Source organism: Anopheles stephensi, chromosome 3, assembly GCF_013141755.1.
Source record: "Anopheles stephensi strain Indian chromosome 3, UCI_ANSTEP_V1.0, whole genome shotgun sequence".
Lineage (NCBI taxonomy): Eukaryota > Metazoa > Arthropoda > Insecta > Diptera > Culicidae > Anopheles > Anopheles stephensi.
The window spans coordinates 15434617-15459747 of NC_050203.1; the positions used below are offsets into that span (position 1 = coordinate 15434617).

Consider the following 25131-nt stretch of genomic DNA (forward strand, 5'->3'; position numbering starts at 1 on the left):
AAAAAAACCAAAGCGATCTGAAACGTTGAAACGTTACTTTGAAGTGTCATTCTAACCAAAAAACGGTTGGTGGTGGCTTTGGTCAGACCGCCCTCGATCTACCTCCACTCCAGCAGCAGCAGTATCGGTCCAGAGGTTGATGTTGGTTCGATGTTCGGTGTGAAGCGTAAAAGGAAAACAATAACATACACACACATACACACGATAAGAGATGACTGTGGCCACGAACTACGGCAAGCGTTGTTCCACACAAACAGAGAGAAGGGCTTGGATGGCTTAAAGCAGTGAAGACGCTCCAACGAACAGCATGAAACATACCTTGTTTTTACCCCGGGTTTGTACGTTGCCACGGTTCGGTAAACGCCGATAAAGCGGTCGCGAGTAAGCCACAGCAAGAGCAGACGCGCCAGTGTAGCATAAGCGGGGAGCTTTGCTGACTCGTTCTGAGGTGTGTCTCCCGGGTCGAGTCGTGAAGAGAAGAGAATGATGCCAGCTGCCACACAGAGCAGCTACTGCATACAAAACGCATTTGGTTGATCGTACGTTACCGCCGGTTCGGTTCCGGGGTATGGTTTGACAACACTCCACACCCGAAACTTCACTTTCATCTTCCCTGCCCGATGGTTCTTAAACCTTTTTCATCTTACTTTCCCATTTTTCGCCGAAGACTCTCGATATCGGTTAGGATGAAAAAGAATTTTCACTGTGTTCGGTTGCCTGTATCAAACGACATAATCTTTTCACGATATGGTTCTCACTCTCTTTTCTTTAGGGCACGTTAGTTTAACGTGACGATAAAATTATGGTACGGTGAGGATGGTCGTCACAATCTGTACCTCTGACTCCGTTGATACAATCTTTCGTTGAAAGTGATGAGTGAGCGAAGCGATGGCATCGGCAACGCAACAACGGTGAGCATTGCCCAGCTGATGCTGTTGAGTAGTGGAGTGGAGAAAAGGAGTTTGGTTTTCGATTTGGTATTTCTAACATCTGTATGTCTAATGCGTTACTTGTGTATATGAAATAGTGAATCTTTAAGGGAATGTCCGATAACCGGTGTGGCAGGACTAGCAATCAAATGTCATATCATCAACCCATAGACAGGACTAAATATCCAGTTATGGATAGACAAAATCGAGGAGGCCATTTACTAACGGCAGGCCAAGGCCTCTCGAGGCCGTAGAGCTAAGAAACTTATCATTTAATGAATGAATTAAATATCTAGCTAAGGGTCCAGGTATAAAATGGTATAATAAAGCCATAACTACAGCTTTAAAAACCACCCGAAATCAAATCATTACTGGGAAGTTACGGATATCGAGATTAACTAGTGAAGTTCTTAAGGGTAGTTAGTTCCAGATTCATCTTAAATGATGAGTGCAGTGCATAATTTTAAGCAGTGCATATAATTAAGCTTAAAAGGGATGTAAAAAATCTTGAAAGACAACGAGAAAGCGCAGCAGATTTTAGAGCTGCCAGTTGCATCGTGGTCATAATCGTGGTCATAATCCAGCAATTGATTGAAATTTATAGGATTAAAACACAAAAACAATCGCTTTGTACTTCAGCAAATCATGTATAAAGTAAGACACATGTATAAAGCAAGACCTCTTACATCACGAGAGCATAACGAAACCCCAGAACCGAGTTGTACATTGTAAGAGCAGATAAAAACTCTAGAAAAAAAATACAACATAAAAGTTCGGGTTCATCCGTACTTTTTAACTGCTGATGACGATGCTACCTTCGTCAAGAGATTCTATTCCGCTGCAAGCTCGCTCCGTCGCTGCTGTCTCCTGTACAGTGTTGCTGTTGGTCAATTGTTTGTGACAGACCAAATGACATCATCTGCAGCATACACTTGAACCGTAGCGCTGCCATGTCCACGTTGTTGATAATGTTTGCCGAGGCTGTGTTTATGCCGGTCGGCTCTTCGGTCGGTGTGTTGCCCCAAGATGAGACTTGTCAAACAAACACACACGCCTCCCACTTTTTTTCCGGGGTGGGTGGGAGGATGTTGGTTTGTATGAAAGCAAATCGTTTCATGCGTTCGTTTCAACCTTCGAAAAACAATAATTTTGTCAACGAAAACTTGGTGAAGCACACCAGGAAAGGTGGGTATGGAATGTTAAGTATGTTACGAAGCTAGCGTTCGGATAGGGATGTGTTGTATAGTCTGGGCCCTAAGAACCAAAGGGTCTAAATATACAGATGTTTCAAAATGTTTTACGAATGTAAATTTCAGTTGTATAGTTTTTCTTTTTTTTCTAATATTTTGAAGCGGCTTTAAACGTTACCACCACATTGTGCCCCAAATTTGTTTGGGTAGACTGAGTAGAAACCCTTCAAGGGAGGAAAATGATTCAGGCAAAATTTCCACACCACCCACGGAAAGGGGAAAACGGAATACAACCGAAAAACGCATGCGTGAGGTGCGGACGAAATATAAACTGGAGCCTGAGAGGTGGAGTATTCTCATTGACATTCCCCCGCGGATTGCCCAAGGGATCACAGTGATGTGCTCCAGTTTGTATACCAATACCCTAACAGAAAAGTATACAATTTCTTATTTTTCGAGAATAAAAGAACAAATTCGAAGAGGTACTTAGTCCAGCTCAATATTGATCTGTACTTTTTTTATTCTTAAAAAAATCTCATATTGTTTCTTATTTTCAGAATGATTAACCCAATTTCCCAACCTGGGAAACCCAACTTCCTTAAAAAACGTAAATTTTATGATAACTCGATATGAGTCACGATACGTTGCAAATAAATTATATTTACTTTAGAAAACGAAAAGCCAAAGGTTTATTTAATCATTATTCCCAACCAAAACTGCCTTTCTTCCCGATAAGATTATGGTGAGTAATATTTGTAGAAAGGTTTAAATAAACTATCTCAAGCAAACAGCAGCCGAAAAGCTATGATTAAGCGATATTAAATTTGCTTACCTGCTTTTATTTTTAGAAATAGCTATCCCCGGAGGTTGATATCAGTAATCCAATATGTCCAGGAATGGCAAGAACTCCGAACTACAGAGAGTTTGATATGCAGTATTGGGCCCCCCTGTTTTAACTTTTTCCTTCTTGTGACACTAACCGTTCTGTGTCACAGCAAACTCACATCCAGGGACACGCTTTTCACTTCTTTTTTTTGCGCTAAAATCTCCGTGCTTTTGCTTTTTTATATTATATCAAAATTTTATCTTCACATCACTATGGAACTCACATTCACTTGTAGTGGTAAAATATGAATTTTACACATTTTCTTTATTTTATTTATCACCAACACTTAACACTGGCCCTATTAAAAGATGGGAGAAATAATGATAAAAAATGTTAAATTTTTGTAGAAGTATGAGGCAAGTTCAAGAAGATGAGGTAAATTGAAGAACCGTAAAATTTAAAATTAGATTAAAAATTTGAAAATCAATCAAATTCTCGAGATTTTTTTCAAATTAAAAAATGTCACGAGTTCAAAGTAGAGAACACCATTTTTTTTAGTAACGTAGTTTATCCTACGTACGGGGAACCGGTCCGGACGAGATTTTATCCCAGTCCAGTTCACTTAGAAACCAGTACACAATCATCCTTTTGCATCCAAATACGCATCAATAGATGCTCCGATGCGTCGCGGGATCGGTTTCCGAAGCAGTTTAAAATCCCACACACAAAGCAAGCTAGGATTGCGTACCCATCATCTACATACACACACGCGCATCTGTATGTGTGTTGCTCAACGATAAAGACAGTCGTTCCACAGTCAAGTTCTCTTCGTCCAAATTCTTTCAGCCCGCAGATTCGTCTTTTCGAAGAAAAACAGGACATGTGGGATGAAAAAAAAAGAATTTCCCCGATTATACCAAACACAAACGTTGTTTGTCGGCCACGTGGTGGTGATATGCGATGTGTTATATGCGAACAACGCCATGAAGCGAATGTGCGTTGTATACATGTGTTATTGTTGTACTTCAACTGCATATCCTCTTTTGTGATCGAATTTTTGGATATTTTTATAAAGTGAAAAAAGGAGACGAAAATTATTATTAAAAATATTTTTATAAAATTTTACAGCATTAAAGAAAGATCGCAATAGAAAAACAATAGTAAGCCATGATGATTTTTTCGAGTTCTAGATTTTCCGATCGCCTTCAGTCTGCTACGTACGGCACGGAAAACCAAAAGGGGGCCCGACTGTTTCAATTTACCAACACACACACATACACAGACAAAAGGCCGGGGTTCTTCTTTCCCATTCTCGGTTTCTATTTGTGTATTTCACATCATCCACCATACTTATGCACACAACATACATAACAACGCCACCGAATACAGTGCACGAACGCACTCACGCACGAACGCACGCACGGTCGCATGCACCCGGATCGGTGGTAAATACCGGTGCAATTGGGTTTTGCATGAATAGAGAGGAGGAAAACTCGAAACAAAAGATCACATCACCGGAGCATAAAAATAGGTATTGGGTATTTTGATTCGATTTGCTGCATGATTTGCTCTAAAATATTTTTTTTAACACTACTTAAACAAAATCGACAATACGGCGTCAAGACGTTATAATTATGTACAAATAAATAATAAAACAAAATTGCTAAATTATTATTTTCCGTCAGTATTTCTTCACCACTTTCCTAAATACTCCTTGCGATGGCGTTTTCTCTTATCTTTGTCAGACACGAAAAACTCCTATCAATTTCGGGTTTCGTTTTTTTTTGAGCAGCTGTCAACGGCAACTGTTGTTAAAATTCTTCGCCCAGCCCAACAACCGCCCCATACCCGGAATTCCCGGGATTCCCGTCCCAATGTCGGAAAAGGTCTGCCCCGTTTCTAGCTTGCTTGCTGCGTTTGTTTTGCTTTAACGCCCAGCGAACACTGATACGGCACACACATACACATCTATCCACCGCTACCCATACATACATGCGCGTAGGAAACACGCCATTGCTTTGTCGGATGCTCGGTTCGATTGCCGGAAAGCTTTTCGTCTATTTCCAAAGGATGTGAATACGTGCATGTGCGTGTTTTCCTATTTTTCTTTATCGTGTGTTCGTGTTTTAACTTGAAGATCATGCACAGATATTCCATTTGTTTGCCACCAAAAAATTCGTCTCCTCAATCGATTCCGTTTTCTGTAACTCTATACTGCACACACCCCCAAAAATTCATTACGCACACACACGCACGCCCGCACACAGCCACACACATTCAGCAGTTTTACGCATTCGAAAAAGGATACCGCTGTTGGTCCTTCGCGCACGCACACTCACACACACGTACACTCGTACACTTATTGCCTTTTTTCGCTCGTTTGCTGTCGGTTGCTGCAGCAACGGACACAGCGCCATCGACAACCACATACGCGCGCACACACACACACAGCAACGAGGAAGAATTGGGTACAGAGTAAATTAAACTATTAAATTAGAATCCTCACATCGGGGTTTTCCTATTTTACTCGGCGAGACAAATTGATTAGATAGAAAAGGAAAAGAAACATGGTGGCGATTGAACCCTTTCCCGGAAAACGGCAGTAAACGGTATGTGAAGAAAACTCACTTACACTGAACAGGAACGAGCAGGATTTTCCTGAAACTTTTTCTTCACGCAGCACTAAAATCGCTTCTCACTCGAACCCCTTCTTCTGGCACATCCGAGCACAACAAACTGCATCAAACACCATCAAAACTAATGATTGCACGGCTGCTGCAGCTGCTGTACAGGGGAAAAAGCTTTCCTCTTCTGCACACGGCAGATTTCGGTGTATTTTCTAGTGCTGCTGCTGCTTTTTCATTCACTTTCATTCATCATTTTCCAGTAGAGCTTGTTTTTCCTCCTGTTTTCACAGAATGTAAAAAGGATTTCCAACTAAACACATCAATCCGCGAGAGCACACGACACGGCACGTACGCACGCTCCGAGAGTTAAGCACGAACAACAATGAATGAATTCAAAAGTCAAAACTGTACCGCGATGGCCCCGGACGTGAATTCACCACAAGAAACTCACCACCGTTGGCACATACAGAAACGTTGGTGAAAATGAAACGCTTGCCAGACAGCGCGCTGTCAACATTGAAAAACGCTTGCGGTGTCGCATTTTGGAAATGAAAACGAATGTTTTAGCCGTTGCAACGGTAATATGATAGAGAATGATCCGAGAACGAATACTCCAAAAAGATTGAAGAAGTGAAATTGGTTCCAACGGGCAATGAGGTGCGTTGATGTAGGCACAACGCAATTACAGGTTCAAATCTGGGTTTGAAATTGCTTTGATCAGCTGCACAATTTGAAAATATTTATTTCTGTCAACTACAAACACAATGGAGTTTAATTAAAAATTGTATTTCTTCCGCAGCGAGTAATTGTACCGAGAACACCATAGCGAGATAGCTGACAGCTGTCATACCTCTTTTCAGCTCGCGTGTTCAGCTGTGGAAACACCGCTTAAGGACCATGGTGGTGAGTTTGTCAATGGTGAGTTGTACGCGGGACACATTCGGCCATTCAACACCGTAGTTCGAAGTGTGCGTACGTGCGTTGTGGAGCGGTGTCGTTTATATTGTTTAAAATACTTTTGTGTTGGGCAAAAACAACAAAACAGCAGTTAACATAAGTGAACTTAAAGTAGAAGAGACGTTTTTTCGGGCGTCCGTATAAAGTTATTGACTAGTTAGACCATCCTACCCACACATCAACGCGGTTCCAAGTCTTGTCTGCATCGCTTCTCGATCGTGAAACACTAGATATCTTTTGGGTTCAAACATTAGCAACAAATAATGCAGTCACACAGCAAGAAACGCGTTTGCTACTACTACGACAGTGAGTAAAGTGATTTTACGTGTCGATTGTTCACACACTACGCAAACCGTGACCGACAGAGGAAGCGACCGGTCAATCATTTTCAAAATTTACGACCATTAGCACCTAGCGAGCACTTTTAACGCGGTCGACCGTACTATAAACAGTCGGATGCTTTATGCCAATGTGCGACAGTGTGTGTGTTGGGTCGTGTGAAGCGAACACCCGGATGCATGCGTGTGTTGGTGTGTTCTAGAGCGATACCGTACTACGGTCGACAAAATGGAGTGAAGGCTAGGTTACAGTGGTGATAAAATTTTGAAACTGAAAAACCCAAACATTTCACGAGGGAAAACAATTTTGAGATAAACCTTTTCGTTTGCTAAATTATCGGATGCTTAATGCAATTTTACCAACGATTATTCTTGCTTTGCTTTTCGTGCAGGTGATATTGGCAATTATTACTATGGCCAGGGACATCCGATGAAGCCGCACCGCATACGCATGACGCACAACCTCCTGCTGAACTATGGCCTGTACCGGAAGATGGAAATTTATGTAAGAAAAGCAATGAGCGATGGCTCAGAAACGGCATGCTAATTGCTGTTTACGTTTGTTCTTGCAGCGACCACATAAAGCAACGGCGGATGAGATGACAAAGTTCCACTCGGACGACTACATCCGGTTTCTGCGCTCGATCCGTCCGGATAATATGTCCGAGTACAACAAGCACATGCAGCGATGTAGGTTCCAGTTTCAGAAGCTTGAATCGTGAGCTCTGATCCCTTGAGGAGCGTCTCTTTAAACAATTGTTTTCCAATTCTACAGTTAACGTCGGTGAAGATTGTCCCGTGTTTGATGGGCTGTACGAGTTCTGTCAGCTTTCGGCCGGTGGATCGGTAGCCGCCGCCGTAAAGCTCAACAAACAGGCGTCCGAGATCTGCATCAACTGGGGCGGTGGTTTGCATCACGCGAAAAAGTCGGAAGCGTCCGGCTTTTGCTACGTAAACGATATCGTGCTCGGCATCTTGGAGCTGCTCAAGTACCACCAGCGCGTGCTGTACATCGATATCGACGTGCACCACGGGGACGGTGTGGAGGAAGCGTTCTACACGACCGATCGCGTGATGACGGTCAGTTTCCACAAGTACGGTGAATACTTCCCCGGTACGGGCGATCTGCGAGACATTGGTGCTGGACGGGGCAAATACTACGCGGTCAATATTCCACTCCGGGACGGTATGGACGATGAGTCGTACGATTCGATCTTCGTCCCGATCATCTCGAAGGTGATGGAAACGTTCCAACCGTCGGCCGTGGTGTTGCAGTGCGGTGCGGACTCACTGACCGGCGATCGGCTCGGGTGCTTCAATCTCACCGTCAAGGGGCACGGCAAGTGCGTAGAGTTTGTGAAAAAGTACAACCTGCCGTTCCTGATGGTGGGCGGCGGTGGATACACGATCCGGAACGTGTCCCGCTGCTGGACGTACGAAACGTCGGTTGCGCTCGGGGTGGAAATAGCGAACGAACTGCCGTACAACGATTACTTCGAGTACTTTGGACCGGACTTTAAGCTGCACATCAGCCCGAGCAACATGTCCAACCAGAACACGACGGAGTATCTGGAGAAGATAAAGAACCGGTTGTTTGAAAATTTGCGCATGCTGCCCCACGCACCGGGCGTACAGGTGCAACCGATTCCGGAGGACGCGATCAACGACGAGTCGGAGGATGAGGATAAGGTGGATAAGGACGAACGGTTGCCGCAGGTCGACAAGGATAAGCGGATAGTGCCGGATAATGAGTTTTCCGACTCGGAAGATGAGGGTGAAGGCGGTCGTCGGGATAACAGGTCGTTTAAGGGACAGGGTGGGCAGCAGCAGTCCCGCAAGAGGCCACGCATTGAGAAGGATGGAAAGGCGGAGGATGTGAAGGAAGAAAAGGAAGCGAAAAGTAAGTTACATTTTATGAAGAGCAATGAATTATTCTACATGAATGCTAAATATCTGTTTCTCAATTCGCAGTGGACACCAGCGGCGATAAGGAGGAAACCAAAGCGACTGAAGAACCGGCCAAGAAGGAAACGACGGGTGTTGCATGATCCACGCTGTCATCGTTTCGTAAGCAGCAACCTCCATCGTAACAAACTCCACGCCACGATGACCCTGGAGCATGAACGACGATTTACCTTTCAACTGACAAATGATGCTCGCGCAAGAGAACTAACTGACTTCAAAAGTAGGGACTTGTTTAGGTCACCGTTTGGGGTGGGGTGCTGCTAAATCCGGTGCGGATATAGCTCGCATGTAAAGGCGTATTTTATTCGCTTCACGACGCAAACTTCGGATTAGGTTTTAACAGTAAACAGTCGCTCAAGCTGCTGCTGACCTACGGCAGTACAGAGAACTGAAGAGATGCAAAACGGAAAGGGTGTTTCCAGTGATTGGAAAGATGATGTCGATGGTACGCAACTGTATTCTACTGATCTCAGGAAGGATGATATAAAACCCCACAAACAAACAAACCACAACAAATGGCACACCTATAAAAGATTTTTTTTCTCCCTCACAGAATATAGTAAAGAAATAACAATCCGTAACAAACTAACTCATTAGAAGCTGGCAGAAGAAAACAAATTGACTTTTTGACACTCACACACATAGAAAAAGTCTTGAGGACAGAGGCAGGAAGATGAACAGGGTATATAAGATATGGTACAACTATTAGAGACCACAACAAAGAAGAGGAAAAACAAACAGTTAAAGTAAGTAAAATTACCTTTGCTCATTCTTCATTATAACAATTTCAATTGCTTCAATACGCTTTAGAAGGAATTATGCGAAATATCCCGGTGTGATATTGACTCGCATGGAAATCGTGTTCTAAATGTACCAATTTTTAGTTGCTATTCCTTACCTTTCCACTCTTCAGTAAGTCTCCAGTGTTCTTCCCGTGACGCATTATCGCATTTTATCGCATCCCCCCACGATTAGGAGAAGATTCCTTACTGAGCTTCAGTTTTTCCTCGTCCGGAGACGAGTTCATAATTTACACTTAACTAAAATCTAAACGGAAACAGGAAGACAGGAGAAGGTCGTTTCGCATTGCGAGCAACGTATCACGTATGGTAAGCCAAGGGGGTGACCCCCTAACGTGTCACCGTAACTAATAGTGGAATTAAACAATTAAGGCATCGGGCGCAGAGACCGGATTGCTCGTCTGGCAATTGGGTCCTACCTTACTGACAACCGGGCTGCTATCATCCGTTCGTAGCCAGAAACACCCCTTTTCGCCGTTCATGACCTACTATTATTCGAATCAAACTCAATACCTCATCGTGTAGCAACCGGTTTTTTTTCTGTTTCAAAATTATTTAATCTCAAAGCTTCTGGCTACTTGGATAGATAGGTTCGGTTATTAAAAGCAGGGTTGTAAAACTATCAGCTAGGGTAAAAAAAAGAAGATAATGAAATATCAGATCGGTGGCGCATACAGAAAGGAAGAGGCGAGAGTGTATCGCAACTACGAAAATGACTCGGAACGGTCGTCCTAATGGGCTGGGTGGGGTGCAGATTGATTAAGTATTACCAAGTAAAGACAAAAAGAAAAAGAAACATTCGTGCGGATTGCCAATTTTCCAAACTCAAATACGCTGCTTTAAATTTTTCTTCTGTTTTTAGTGAAAGAAAAGAAAATATTCTGCTTTTCGGATATTACGTAATATTCAACGGAAGTATTTAGGTTCCACCTGGTCTTACAAGTCCAGAAGCAATAAGAAGTCCACGGCCATCTGCTTTTGAAACGGAAGTGAGCCACAAATATTGAGCGGAAAATTCTTCAGGGATTTTTGCTCTCGAAAGCACCTTTGAGGAAGCCAGAAATGGCCGACCAAGACTTCCCGAGATTGCAGTGCCAAAGCAGAATCAAGAACACAAACGAGTTGACGCAAGATCAATTAATTTTATTCAATTTATTCGCTCTTTTCTGTCTCTTCTTCACGACTACTTTCTGCGAGGACTCCGCCGTCGTCATCTTCTTCGCTTGTCATGTGCCACTGCTAATCTAAGGACATGATCGAATTGAGGCTAGTTATGCTATCACCCTGACTAGAGGCGACCGAACCACGCTTGGTAAGATCATACCGCGGTCCACCGAGATAGCTGATCGGATTGGCATACTGGCGTCGATCCGGGCCGAGATAGATCGGTGGCCGCTTCCGGTACTTGCAGCGAAACGACGAAGATGGCGGCTTCGGTTCAGCTACCGTCTCTACTGGCGTTCCGCTGGCTTCGCTTCGGGACCTGTCGCCGGGACCTGCAATATCGAGCTGACAAGCATGAGAAGAGGCCGCGGGCTTGACCGCTGTACCGTTAGCGCCCGTACCATCGGCGGAAGCATCGTTACGCACAAGCACTACTTGGTCCGTTGGCATGGCGGAAGCGAACGATACGTTGCGATCCGGACGGATCGTGTGCGGTGCCGGCAGCGGATGTGCGGTGCGTACTACTCCATCCTAGACAAGGTGTGAGCACATGAGCGGGATATGAGAAATGGGGATCGTAGTCGCTGGCAAAAGTGTTGGGGAAATGCTTTCATATGTGATGGAGAGTGATGGGGTGTTGAGCCTGATTCTTGAAGAGTATGGGATGTCTAATTTTGTGCTGAACCGATATCCGAAAGTTCAACCATGATAACGGTACGAGAGGGGACGATTGTGCAACAGGAAGAAGCCGCTTTTCGTTTTTTAGTTACATCAAATCTTGAGGCGGCCGAAATAACCATTGAACACGAACACGAGTACGATGGGCAACGAGGCAACGAGCTACTCTTTGGCTTTACACAACGGAACGGTATCATTTATTTATTTACGCAGTCCAGGAAGTCACATCGGGTTTAAGCTAATAAGAACATAGTAGATAAATAATTTCACCCAAAGTAGGACCAAAAATGTACAAACGGTGCGAGTCTTGATCGTAGAAAGAAAAGGAGACTGCGCTATAGAGAGCGTAAGGGTGAGAGAGTGAGATGTAAAAAAGATGGCTACTTAACCTAGCTCGTTGCCCATAGCTACCACCATTTTGTATACACAACCACACTTTCGGACAGCAAAGCACAACGGGGCACGCACAACAGCTTCCATATGAGATACAATAATTGTAACATGTAGAGAGAGATAGAGAGAGAGAGTAAGTCCCACACATACATACCAAACCACACACAAACAAACCTTATCACACGCACACACACACACACCCAAACATACACACATACAAACAACAGATGAATGGCGAACAGTTTACAAGCTATCCTATTTGCTGTGCCCAAGTAGCGCTCTACGCCGGCGATTCGGGCGTTTCGTCGATTTTGAACGGTAAGGGATTGGCGCTAATCAGTGCTGGTGGTGGTGGTGGACCCCAGGACACTTGCCGTGGGCCTCGCGACCGTAACCCGTTGGTGAGCGGTGTCGACGTCATCATGGTAACCGGGAGCGGTCCTATCGGTGTGCCCGGTCCATCGTCCGGTTCGGGTGGATGTGTCAGTATCAGCTTTGGAGGTGCCTTCCTTGGACCAGATGAGTGAGAATTGGCTAGAGAGATGGTGGTGGTGTTTTTTGCAAAACTAACTTTCACCTGTTGAAGACAGGGAACGGGAGAGAGGGGTTTGGGCAGGAACAGAAGGGGATTGGACACACACCAGGAATTAGTTCCTTCGTAGCTCTTGACAGGGTAGGAGCATTCTCGATGGGGATGCAGCAAATGAAACAGGTAATAAGAGCTCGGGTTCTTCTTGAGAAGAGTCGGACCAGACAAGAACCCTGTTAAACTATTTCATTTGCTAAACTTATACAACTACCACAACATTATCTCATGCACATACCAGAAACATTCGATGAACAGGAAGTAGAAGAGAGAGAGAAAAAACGACATCAAAGCATGCGCACATAACCAAACTCGATCCATATCCGGCCTGTTATTGGATGTAGCCACACAGCCTCCTGCTGCAGAGGCGGCATATCCGTTCACATGCAAACACACACGCGTACAGACATAACATACAGAAATCCACAGTACTTTACACAAGGTTTTATTTCACTTCCGGCACTTCGGACTAGAATAACACGCAAAATAGGAAGGAACACTCAGCCCGACCGCGGGGGCCCTGGAGAGCTCCCGGGCGGGCATCAGTAACATGAATAAATAAGTACATTCTACAAGCACCTACCACGACGACGAACGACGACGGTTGCTATGGTTTTTGCATTTGGCCTACTAAGGTTACTACTAAAGAGTGCTGTTAGTTGTCGTTTTTTTAATGTAGAGGGCGTGCATATTGTTAATACGTGTTGGTTGTGTCCTTGTGGTAGTACAAACGGGACACAGAAGGGGTTCAAGAGGATGGAGAGAAGGGGTGATCCTAAACAGTCTGAGGGAGATGATCCTCTTGGAACTTTTCGTGTAAATAGAGGAGCCCTGTGATCTCCGTCGAATAGTGGTCCAGTCCATCTATTTACACGAAAGAGTCTACAAATTTTGAGAAGTGGAGAAGGATGATGATAAGGAGAAGTTGGTTGTGTGTCCCCAGGCACACGCTATCTACACATGCAGTTGTTCGCAACTGTGGTACAGCTAAATAAAGTGGTGCGGTGCTCGTTTGGGGGAGAGGATTAAACACTAAACTCATCGCTAGGATGTAGCTGTAAGTCGCCAAGATCAAGCTTGTTAAGCGTGACCTCGCTGATCGAGCTGAGCGGTGCCAACGCCTGTATGCTTACCGGGTTATCGGTTAGCTCGCTGTCCTCGTTCTCGTCCAGTGCGGACGAGTCCGGGTGATCGAGATCCGTCACGCGATGATTACCGTTGGTGATGCGCGTCCGTGGACTACCGTCCCCATTACTATCACCCTGCACCAGGCGAGGATCTTTGGAGGGTTCTTGCTTCAGGAGTGCTTCGTTCTCTTCCGCTGCTAGCGATTCCCACTGGAGTTCGTGGTCAAGCAGTTGACTGTCTGTTTTTGATGATCGAAAATAACACGTTTAGGAGGACATTCAGATGGGAAAATGCCCCTTGTACATACCACGAATGCCACCAGTTTCTGTGTTGATCGGTGGCGTGGTTTCCACCTGAGCCTTTTCCGATGGTGCTGTCACATTACCATTCTTCAGGATGCCCACCAGCGGTTTCGTTCCATTATCCTTCTTCTCGTCGCCAGGAATCTAAAAAAACGGCCATTTTTTAAAAGTTTATTAAAAACAACTCCCCAACATTTCTCGGGCCCCCCTACTAACCGATTTGTAGGAGAAGCCTTTCACGTTGGTTGATGATTCGTTTTGCATTTTGGCCGCCTGCTCCTTGGACCAGATAATGTCCTCGTCCGTCTGCCGTTCGATGCGCTTGCGGTACTCCCGATCCGACCGGTACACCTCAATCAGGCAGCACACCACGATGATCACAAAGATGGCGGTCAGCGTGATGAACACGACTTGCGTTTTTTCCTCCTTGGTCGATGGGTCAAAGTAGACCGCTTTGTACGGCAGGCGTGTCGGTGCATCGACGACCCAGTTCTTATCGATAACCTACTCCAAACGACAGCAGAAAAAAAATGTAATCATACACAGGATATTGAGTTCCTGTGCGGTATCTTTTTTGTTTGGTTCACGCGGAATAAACGTGACTGCGCGATTCCGGGTTGCCTACCGAAGTCATGTTGAGTGCCGGTTCGTTGAAAGGCGTCAGCTTCTGGATGACATCGAACTGCTTGCACTGGGCGGACCGAACGCCCTGCGAGTTGATGACGGTAATGGTTTCCGCTTCGCTCTTCGTGAACAGCATGTACTCCTCCAGCGGTTTCATCGTTTCGTTATTGACCTGGATGAAGATATCTACCCCGTAACAGATACGCCAGATTAGTGCACTGTCCCAAACTCTCTTTCTCTCTCTCTCTCGTCCACTTACTCGACAGACAGCCGTCGTAGCTTTTGTACACGGCAAACCGTGGATCGGTCGTATTAACGCCACCGATCTGGACGTGATTGGCACCGGGATCCGACACCGGCACCAGCGCCTTGCTCGGTACGGTCTTGATCGGTATCTGCACCCGGTCGACCAGCAGCGACGTGTCGGTACCGTGCCGCGTGTAGTACACGGAATGGCGCGCATCATCCATAAAGTTGCCCTCGATGCGTGCCGCGTACGTCGCGCCCTCCCGGTCCTCCTCAATATACAGATGGTTGTCGGCGGTGATGGCCACCATCAGATAGTAGCTCCGGTCGTTGCGCGACTGCAGCAACAGCATCACCCGATTCGCCCGGCGCATATCGTGGCTGGAGAAGGCGAGCTGCAACCGTACCGTGCCGACGCTTTCGGCCAACGTTAGCCGACGCAACAGGGTGGCCTCACCGCTAAAGCTAGCGCCCTTCTCCTCGGAACAAAATTCGCCCAGAAAGCTGGTGTGCTCACAGTTGCAGGTGCTTTCCTGGCGAACGAAGTTCTCCGTGCAGATGCCACCGTTTTTGCACGGCTCGGCGTCACACTTCATCTGGCAACCGTTCAGGACGCCCTCGGTAACTGGCGGATAAAAAAAAGGGAAGCAAAAACTGGTTAGGAGTGCCGGAGTTCCTGGTGGTGTTTTTTCCCCAAGCTGCTGGATATGGTGGACGGTTGAATGGAATTTGCATCGTGCGTCTGTCTAAATTGGTATTTTGGTTTAAAGTGGGGGAAAACCGGGGCGTTTGTTCGTTGATGGGTGAGTTTCGTAACGGAAAAGCCGCTTATCGCGCAATACCTTGGCAGGATATTGATGGACACATGCGGCGGACTTGCATTCAGCCTAGCGCGTTCACTGGGAAACTGATAAGTTTCGTGTTTCCGAACGATTTGTATTGGAGCAGATGAGTTTAGTGTGAAAAGAGCTAGATCCAGGAACGGCTTTATAAATGTATTCTCCGGAGGGGTGTAATAAAGCTAGAAATGCATCAGGACTCACCATGTGCATTGTTCTGGGTGGCCATTTCTCGCAGGGAGATCAGATTCTCCCCAATCTTGAGCCCTCGGATGCAACCAATATATCCCTCCAGCTCGGCCGTGTCCTGGTTGGGGCGCAGCAAGTTCGCCGGGTCGTATCCACCGATGTTAAACTGGAAGTACTCCGTCGGTGGTGCTGGTGGTCGATGGGGCGAAAGTACCTCTGGAAGATGATGAGGGTATTAGAATTACTTATAGGACAAAAAACCCAAAACGAAAGCGGAATCCTACCATGCTCCGGATTGGTCCACGGTTTGTTGGAGTACTCATCGAGCAGCAGGAACCCACGCTCCACCGTCACATTCTTCTCGTTAACGTACAACGTTGTGTTGCTCTCGGTACGTATCACTGCCACCTGAATGCTGCGTGCGTTGTGCAGCTCACTATGCTCGATCGTCAGATTAACGATATCGCTTCCATAATTGTACAGATAAACGACCTCACTTCGGTTGGTCAGATACAGGTGGATGAAGTTATTGTAGTGATCATTGGCGTACAGTACGAACGCATGCCTATCATAGGTCCGGAGATTCACCAGCAGTGAGGAGTTCAGAATGGCACGTAGCTTCTCCCGCTCGTCCCGCATGTCCTCCGGATCGGACAGATAGTTCCGCTTCAGGTAAGACTCACGGCTGATGAATGTCAGCGCATCCTCGTTGATGTCTGCAAAACAGATTGACTTAAAAACGTGTTCTCTAGCAGGAAGGCTTTACTGATACCTACTCGTCTCACAGTGCTGCCCAAGATGTGCCCACCGATTCTGGCACACACACTCAAACGTGCTCCACAGCTCCCGGCAGTAGGCACCGTTCTTACACGGATTCGGAACACAGGACGGCTTGCAGTCTTTAATAATCTCGGACAGGTGTACGGACATGAAGCTGTAGATGTCGAGAATTTCCCCATTCACCACAAGCCCTCGGAAGCAACCGATCAGTCCTTGCTTCACGGTGTACTTCTTGGAGATCTCCCTACAAGTAAGCATCCCAATAGATTACCGACTCCTTTAAAGTTTCTTACAGCTCTCAAGCATCTCCGGTACTCACGTTGGAGCTCCACCAATAAACATGCTGCCCTCGAACGGACCAAACTCTTCCTCGGGCTGCAGATCCACCATGCGCGTATCCGTGTTGATCATAAACCGTACATGATGCTCGTTGTAATCGATCCAGATCTTGTGCCATTCACCACCGTTCAGCTTACGGTTCGTGTCGATCACGAGCGTCTTCGGTGTGCCGGTGTTGAGCGTGAAGTTGAACGTAAGCTGATAGTCCCCGGTCAAGGCCACCATGAACGAAGGGTAGTTGGAGCGAATCGGTGGCTGGAACAGCAAGATCGCTTTCTCCCCCGTTGTGCGGAACGAGAACGCAATGTCACCTTTACGCCATCCGGGTACCTCAATGTACGATTGCGATGTGGTAAACGTCACGACGTACTTTTGAGTGTCTGTTTCGAGAAGGAATTGCAAAGAGTAAGTATCCTAGAATCGGTTCAGTCTTTATTGGGACTTACTAGTTTCAACACATTCCAGCGGTCCGAGCGTAATGCGTCCCTGGGACTCCTCGTCCAGATTCTTCTGCTGCAGGAAGTACATCTGCGTGATGCCGAGATTCGGTGGCTCCTTGTAGTATCCTTCGTCCGACAGCCAGCGGTTAAGGTTCGCATCGCAGTTGCAGGAATGGTTGTCATCTTCGCAGTTCTTGCCGATCGCGCATGGACATGTACCTCTGGACGAAGAAGTCTCATGAGTCTAGCTGTCTACCTTCATGCCCTCCAATTGTTACCTCTTAACCTCCCCCAGCGAATCGACCGTATTGTTATTGCTCGATGACTTAAACCACGTCGACGAATGCAACTCCAGCGGTGCCTTAATGCAATCGTACTTGATGTACTGCGTGCAGTAGAGCGAGTGCGATATAAGCTCCTGCAGCATCTCGGCACTAAACTCCCGGTACTGTATGTTGAAGCTAAAGTCCTCATCCGACGCGGAACGCACATCGACCTGCGACGGTAAATTGTGCTCCACAATCGTTTTGGTTGCGTTGGCCAAACTCTGGAAGTCACACTTGACCCGGGCCGGTGGAAACACCCCATTGCCATCGATATCGATCGAGTAGACGTCCGATTTGGAGTACCCGAGCAGCGCCAACTCTTCGCACGTCTTGCGGAACTTTGTAAAGTGACAGTTCTTCCCGATGTACCCCGTGTCCTTGCAGTCGCAGATGATGCCATCGTCCTTTACCGCACACTTCCCGCCATGCTCGCAGGTGTTTGGTTTCTTGCACGGATCAACATACTTACAATTGTCCAGCGAGACGTCGCCCACCACCCGCTCACTCTTCACCAGATAGCGTGGTTCAATTTCTAGCCCGTTTATTTTAAGATCCCGCAGACATCCGACCAGCCCGGATGCGGCCGCTTTCAGGCTGCTACCGATGATGAGCTTATCGCCGATGTTGAACGACAGGCCGTACATTTGCGTTACCGAGTGGCGATAGTCGACCACGAACCGGATGTCGTTCCCCTCGTACGTCAGCTGTATCGAATGCCAGGACGTTGGGTTTTCGATGCGAATGTAGGTGGTGTGCGTCACGTTGCTCTTCACGTCCGGACAAAGGTCAAAGCTTAGCCGATCGGTTGCCAAACGAAGCTGAGAAATGCGTGGGAGAAGCAGGGGACACAGAGACATTCCTATATTAATCAGACGCAATTGAGTTAGCTGGTTAAAACTCTACTTTAAAGCAGTTCGGTTTCCATCTCCAGGGAAACATCCTTCAATGGCATGGCTTTAAGTGGGAAAATCCCCCCACACTCAATTTTCCAAATTTTCCCCCGAGACTAAAGGCTTAAAGTTAGCCGGCAAACGATGGCAGATATTAAAAAACTTGCTGCCAAAAATCAAAGCACCCCAAAAAAGGAGAGGGGTTTACCGGTTACCACCTACGGTGCGAGCAAGAACATGACACTATTACCACCGGAGCCCTTCGGTTTTGGTATAAATATCCACCAGCATCCGTGGGTGAAAACGTTCGACTCCCCTTCTCATGGGCTTCCATTTGTTGGTAGAGTGGCGAGTGGAAGAAGCGAGCAAAAGGATCACCTCGCCCCCCGCTGGATAGGCCGATAGGTCGACCGTTCGGTATGCAAGATTATCACATGCAATCACGCATGAGTGTGACGTGATCATCTTACCACAATACCGCAAGTTTTGTGCCTCCCCCAAGGGTGGGTGGACAGTTTTCGGTTATCGTCCGATATTTGCAATCTGAGATTTTGGGGAGAACCCAAAATTCCTGGCTCCTTTTTGCGTAAGGGCGCCCTAGCTTGTCTGAGGGGTTTTATTTTCTCTTCTTCAAGGGCATACCATGTCCTCGACGCACGTTGTCCAAAGCTAACACATCTGTGTGTGCGTGTGGCATCTCGTTCCCTATATCCGTGCTATCCATCCAACTTACCTCCCAGAATCCATTTCCCTCGCTCGTTTTCACCTCACTGTACGCGAGCACCGCCGTCGCCTTGCTGCTCTTGAAGTCAAACTTGAGCGACAGTGTGTCGGGATTGTTCATCGGCCACCAGATGTGTGACTTGGCGTACGAAAAGGTAATCGGAATTACCTCCACGTTCGCTTCGAAGAATTCTTCCTCCAGTACGCCGATGTAGTGTACCTTCGGGTTACCTTTCTTCAGCTCGAACAGTACCGAGACGTCGTTGTAGAACACGTACTTGAGCGAACCGACAAAGTTATTGCTCGACGCTAAGCCTTTCCGTTTGCTTAGGTTCGGACCACCACCGAAGTAGATTTCCGGATCGAACAGCAAATTGTGGATCGGTCCCAGTAGGTCGAGAATGCGTACATGATCGTCCAGCACCGCGATAACCTTATCGTGCTCGTGAAGAATCGTTAGGTTGTGCCAATAGTGACGGGTAAGGTCCTGGCCAAGGGTGGCACTCATTACACCATCCCCAAAGTCCATCTCGATGTACGCCGAATGGTTCTTGATGGAGGCCGCAATGTACTGCGGTTTGAGCGATTCACCACTGGCGTAGAAGAGGGCGGAGTCATCATAGTTTGTCTTGAACATCATGCTGATGCGGGTTAGCGGGGAGTGCACACGATCCTTCCAATCGTAGATCCGGTACGACACGTAGCTGGATCCTCGCAGGGTTAATACTGTTGCGGCTGTAAGTGTATCGAAAAAAACATGCAATACAATCTAATCTTCGCTAGCGAAAGGCTCTCGAGCGATACTTACTGTAGATGTCACAGTGTTCGCCCTCGTACCGGGTACCGAAACAATCGCACGATATGTCATAGTAGTGATTAATGCACCGTGAACCGGTGAAGCACAGGTTCTGCCTCGAGTGACACTTGTTCCGGCAGCCTTCCTTGACGTTCTCGTGCTTGGTGGCGATGAGTGGCGTGATGGGAAGCAGGTCGGACGCCGCCTTGCCCGAGCTCAGCACCACGTTCCGTATGCAGCCGACAAATGACTCAATTATGTACTTCACACCATGCAGTTTTTCTTCCGAGCTGAGTCCTGTTTGGAAAGTTTGCGAAGAAGACGATGGGTCACTTGTTGCGAGGGTGATGTCTTGTCTTATCTCGACTAGTTGGTGAGCTACTAGCTAATGGTTTCTGGCAGCCCTTTCAAAGTTTTATAACCAAGAACCCACAGTCCAATATGGCGCCTTTACTGTGCCAATCAATTTAACCTAACAGAAAATAAGAAGCGATTTTCGTATAGAACTCTTGGCGCTTGGTTGACGCATTTCATTCTCATCACCATTTTCGGTTTAAAATGGCAACAGTGCGCAAAGTTATTTGGCTCCCAGCATTCGAAGCACTCACGCATTAAAATCGAAACACCGATTGACAAATCGGTTGCTCACCGAGCGAACCGGAAACGGCGTAAGAAATACGGCAATTTCTCTCGCTCTCTCTCTCTTTCCCGCCATACCCCATTCGCACACGAGCGCACACTAAACACATCATTACACAAGCCACAAATCATTTGTACCGGGCCCGTTCGGCCTGTTGGTTTGCCTAGTGCTCGGTTGCTCGGTGAGCAAAGTGCTGCAATGCGCAAGTGCCATTTACCGGGAAGTTGGAAAGCCGACCGGCATGTTTTTCATGCCTTGCCCCTAATCACACTCATTTATCGTTTCAGGCGCGTGAAAATCGTATCAGTGTTTTTTTCTCTCGGTCGACATTGGTCGACAAAGTTTTCTTCCCGAGCGGTGTCCCGAATTTTCCGATACGCGTCCCAACACACCATAACCGTCACCATCAATCTTATCGAAGATTAAGGACGCTTTCGCAACAAGGGAAAGCTCCACCAGATCCGGTTCGTTCGCTGGTTGGGTGCCATTGCGTATGACACGGTTGTGCGTTATGGGAAAATGGTTAAGGGTTCACCCCCCGACAACGAGTTTCGTGGCCGGCGGTAGGCTTATCCGATTGGCGTGGGATGGCAATAATAAGGCCGAGGAGACGGATCGGAAGCATTCTCCCCCTCCCGCTCTGGGTTGAGATGGATGAGCCGATGAAGGTTGTCGAGCATGCTAGCAGGCTTTTCGGAACTGAATGTTCGGGAAAGAAAGTTTACGCGAATGTCAGACTTGTATTAGCTTCGGTGGGCAGAAAGCGATAGGAATATTTCGGTACAAACGGCTCGATATTGAATGTCTAGAATAAATGTTTTCATGATGGTGATTTCAATTTGGTGCGTAGGAATGGCTTCTAGTGCTTTTAATATAATGTGTTGCAGCTAAAGATTTGCTGTTAGGGGCTTAATGATTCTTAATAAGGCTATTTTAAGATGTTGAACAACAAATTGCATAAATTTAGGCGCAAATTTTACATGCTATCAAATTGCTAGTTTGGGATGATAATTTCGCCTAAAAGTAGGCAATCTGCGTTTCGTCATCGGAGCAAAAGCCTCTACTAATAATTTCTTCACTCCAAATTTCAATGTATACGAAGTTGAAACCTTTAATGTACTTCTCAAACAGGCTTTAAAAATCCTCCCTGCAGGAAAGCTTCCCAACTACGAAACAATCAGAACAGCAAAAAGCTCCCTCACTGCTGGCACAATCAAGCACGCACACTTTAACCTCACGGTCCAGCGTAATGTTTTGGCTACCGAGCACCAAACTGGGACAGGACAGAATTCAGCTTCCTCGAAAGTTTCCGCTTGCGTTAAACCGCTAGAGCATACTACTGACCATTCGTCGTGCCGGCGTTCAAATCGTGACTCAAGTGATGATTTGAATTAATCGTTGCCAAACAAAATATTGAGCATGTACGTATGTATGTGTCCCTCCCAGTACGTGCTCAGTGCATTTCCTTAGGGTGAGGTCAGCTCTGATAATTGAGCCAACCCGCAGACCAAGGAAGTAAAGCTCACAGGCGCCCTGTATGTGACCTGCTAGATAGCGGGCTGGCCCCAGCACTGGTGACGTTTTTATTGGTGGTACGACGGAAGTTTATTCTAATCTCTTGAGAAACTTTTGCCCAGCATCACGGTACGCAGGCGAGTGTGGTAGATAGTTGGGTTGGGTAGAAAATTAATTTTAATGGACACATGTGGGGTACAGAGCGAAAAGTTAGTCCTGCTTGGGTTCAGTCAGCCGGCCGGACGGTGAGAATCCCGGAAAGCCTCGATGAGGTGAAAAGTCGGAAACCATAAACAATAAGTAACAGTTTTCGGGGCCATGCTCTAAGCTACCCGCCGCTCATTGAAAACGGCGATTGTCGATTGTCGAACGGTTCAATTGGTATTGTTTCTTTTTAAGGGAAGGAGTGAAACATAAATCTTTACTTCGGTTGGGGATGCTGAGTGGATGTGAAAGGGCCGGGAGCAAGTTTTCTTAACCGAAGTAGTGGACTGATGCAGTTGGTTCATTTGCATTGTACCGATTATTGTTGTTGGGAAAGTTGCTGTAAGTATTCTTCAGTAAGAGAACGATTGCCGGAGGATGTTGTGGATTCAGTTCATTGAATCAGGCAAAGTTTTGAAGGCCCATAATCAATAGTGAACCGTGTTTTAAGTGGTGTTAGCATGTTACACAGACAAGAACGTAGGACCTGAATTTTAGCTTTGAATTCAATCCTCAGAAAGTTAGATGCTACTCTTACGACAGTGTTTATTCAACCAATTCAGCGAAATGTCTTTAGGTTGTCGAATAAATTATAACGCCTGACAGTATGCAATTGAATGCATTGGATAATTTTTTTTGCGGTTAATAGAAAGTTTAGACACAATTTCAATGGGCAGCCCGGTAGTAGAGGGGACAACGCCGCCGGTCGACAGACAGCAGGACCGGGGTTCAAATCCCATCTGAGCCGTTCCCCCGCAGTGAGGACTGACTATCCAACTATGCGGTATCAGTAAGTTTAGTAAGCCAGAACTGGCAGGCATGACCTAAAAGTAAGAGATCTTCAGGCCAAGCAAGAAGAAGAAGAAGACACAATTTCCTCTCTGTAAGAGTATGCTATGCGGATTGCATACCTTGCAGTTTTAAAAGCCTTCTTCGCCCTAATTTAGGCAATACGCAACATAAAATTAGCAAGATTACCACATTATCAATAGTTTTCTCATCATTCCGACCAAAACAATCTCGGTTGAAGGGTAAAATATTTGACTACTTTGAGTTTAATTATCCTCATTCAAATCATTTAAATTAGCATCCGCAAATATCAGTATTCATATTAGCATAAGTTTTTCACTAAAATTTGGCTAATATGGTTATTCCACTCGCAGTAAAGCTTCCAACTTCTACTACGAATTTCCATACTCGAAATGCGCTAATGAAGGACGTTTCAATTCGCTGGAAATAATTACTCCATCCCACAGCTGATTTGAAGCTTCCGACTTTCCGGAGGTTCGCATTACCGATACTCACAAAATTCACATCTCTGTGTGTGTGTGTGTGTGTGTGTGGATTGAAAGCTACTTTAACAAGCTGATTTAACGAACGGTATGCATCCGCAACGCAAATAATGCTAAAACTCATATCTCATACACGTCCGTCCGTCAAAGCCCTGTACAGCCCTGTCAGTGTGGATCCGGCCTGAGTAAGCCGAAGCAAAAACTTTCATGCTTGACGATATGCCTTAACGATCGGTTTCGCGGTTTTAGAGAACCTGTCAGATTCAACCCAACCATCCCTCGCTGGCCACCCATCTCCTTTCCCAATTTCCCCCGTTTCGGAAGACAGCACCGATGTGACGCAGTTATTTGGAGTGACTTTGAAAGGAAACGGCAGTCATAACGTCGTTTGCCGGCGCTCATACTCACCGCCAACCAGCACCACCGACATCAGATTGATGGATACGCCGTAATTGGTTTCGTGATTTAATCCCTTTAGGTACACCTCCTCCTTGTTGTTGTCGACGCGTGCTATCAGCCGGGCACCGTGCACATCGATCCGCACCTGGTGAAAAAAAACGGGCGAAAGGTGAGAGAGTGAAGGGGGGAGCGACTAAACAAAACAAAAAAAGGCAGCAAGATGGCAGCAACTCGCGGCAGACTAATTACGAGACCCTAGACTACTGCTAGAGGATGCTAGGTTTTGGATGCTGATGATGTTGATTTGATTGAGGTTTTTCGGGCGCGGAGAAAGCAGCCTTACTGGAAGGCGTTGGTCCGTTATCATTATGGTGTCATTAGTTGCCGATCAAGAATGGGAGGAGTTTTTTTCTATTTGGGGGAAACAGTTGCATGAGCCTCGTGTACAGTAATTGAATTGAGAGCACCGGTTAGTGAGAATCGTTAATGACAAGTTAATGCTTTACAATCGATCCAACATTATGGTACGTTTGAATGAAAATTGACGACAAAATGTAACGTTTAAAATAAATAATGAAGATCCTGTTTGGTGGATTGCATACTGTTGGGCGCTTTCTATCTAATCCAAACCTTAGAAGGTATGCAATCACAGTAAGCAGCCTACCAGTCGCACAGCATTTACACAACAAAATTACCTCTTTACAATCTTATGAATAGCTTTTAATTATCTTTTTTCTTTGCGTGCCTATTTTCCTATCATCATTCATGATGCGAAATGCCGCTTCCCAGAAGTTCAAGGGTACATTCAAACCTTCTACAGCTTATGTTATTTTTGTTACCGTTCTAACTTTTCCATCCCCTACTGGTGTTGTGTTTTTTTTCTTCCCTCGTGTTTCTCTCTCTATTTTTGTTTTACGTATTTCTATTCAATTTCTGCACCTTTCAATATTTCACAAACACACACTCTCCCACCGTAGTGGGCACACTTGTACGCTTGTTTCAATAA

General features: G+C 46.2%; 3 protein-coding genes across 13 annotated transcripts in view; 1 reads left to right on the plus strand and 2 right to left on the minus strand.

Moving 5' to 3' along the window:
• The window catches only part of LOC118509835 (tyrosine-protein kinase Src64B), a 63407-nt gene extending 57444 nt beyond the window's left edge, over positions 1-5963 (minus strand). The window contains exons 1-2 of one of the 3 annotated variants that reach the window (XM_036051026.1): positions 5578-5963; positions 2952-3303 (exon numbers count right to left, since the gene is read on the minus strand). The gene's annotated coding sequence lies outside the window, so the exon portion shown is untranslated. Of the gene's footprint in view, positions 1-2951; positions 3304-4937; positions 5437-5573 lie in introns of those variants that run through there. The other 2 variants (XM_036051027.1, XM_036051028.1) reach the window with 2 other exon arrangements.
• A 545-nt stretch (positions 5964-6508) lies between these two features.
• Positions 6509-10462, plus strand: LOC118509836 (histone deacetylase HDAC1). The gene is made up of 5 exons (XM_036051029.1): positions 6509-6835; positions 7260-7372; positions 7440-7557; positions 7643-8767; positions 8839-10462. The coding sequence occupies exons 1-5, from the start codon at positions 6793-6795 to the stop codon at positions 8913-8915; spliced, it is 1476 nt and encodes a 491-aa protein (XP_035906922.1). The 5' UTR covers positions 6509-6792; the 3' UTR covers positions 8916-10462.
• A 292-nt stretch (positions 10463-10754) lies between these two features.
• The window catches only part of LOC118511268 (contactin-associated protein-like 2), a 42378-nt gene continuing 28001 nt past the window's right edge, over positions 10755-25131 (minus strand). For 6 of the 9 annotated variants that reach the window (XM_036054144.1, XM_036054148.1, XM_036054146.1 and 3 more), the window contains 15 exons: positions 24135-24270; positions 20088-20372; positions 19290-20014; positions 17619-18484; positions 17347-17561; positions 16881-17280; positions 16558-16805; positions 16066-16497; positions 15797-15997; positions 14767-15378; positions 14509-14693; positions 14100-14387; positions 13889-14027; positions 13587-13819; positions 10755-11327 (listed from right to left, as the gene is read on the minus strand). In XM_036054144.1, the coding sequence (XP_035910037.1) occupies positions 10872-11327; positions 13587-13819; positions 13889-14027; positions 14100-14387; positions 14509-14693; positions 14767-15378; positions 15797-15997; positions 16066-16497; positions 16558-16805; positions 16881-17280; positions 17347-17561; positions 17619-18484; positions 19290-20014; positions 20088-20372; positions 24135-24270 (5421 nt within the window). In that variant the 3' untranslated portion in view covers positions 10755-10871. Of the gene's footprint in view, positions 11328-11642; positions 12445-13586; positions 13820-13888; positions 14028-14099; positions 14388-14508; positions 14694-14766; positions 15379-15796; positions 15998-16065; positions 16498-16557; positions 16806-16880; positions 17281-17346; positions 17562-17618; positions 18485-19289; positions 20015-20087; positions 20373-24134; positions 24271-25131 lie in introns of those variants that run through there. The other 3 variants (XM_036054151.1, XM_036054153.1, XM_036054152.1) reach the window with 3 other exon arrangements.

Coding starts and splice junctions, on each gene's coding strand:
- LOC118509836 (XM_036051029.1), top strand. CDS start 6,793: ATGCAGTCACACAGCAAGAAACGCGTTTGCTACTACTACGACA. Junction 6,836..7,259: donor CGTTTGCTACTACTACGACA/GTGAGTAAAGTG, acceptor CTTTTCGTGCAG/GTGATATTGGCAATTATTAC. Junction 7,373..7,439: donor ACCGGAAGATGGAAATTTAT/GTAAGAAAAGCA, acceptor TTGTTCTTGCAG/CGACCACATAAAGCAACGGC.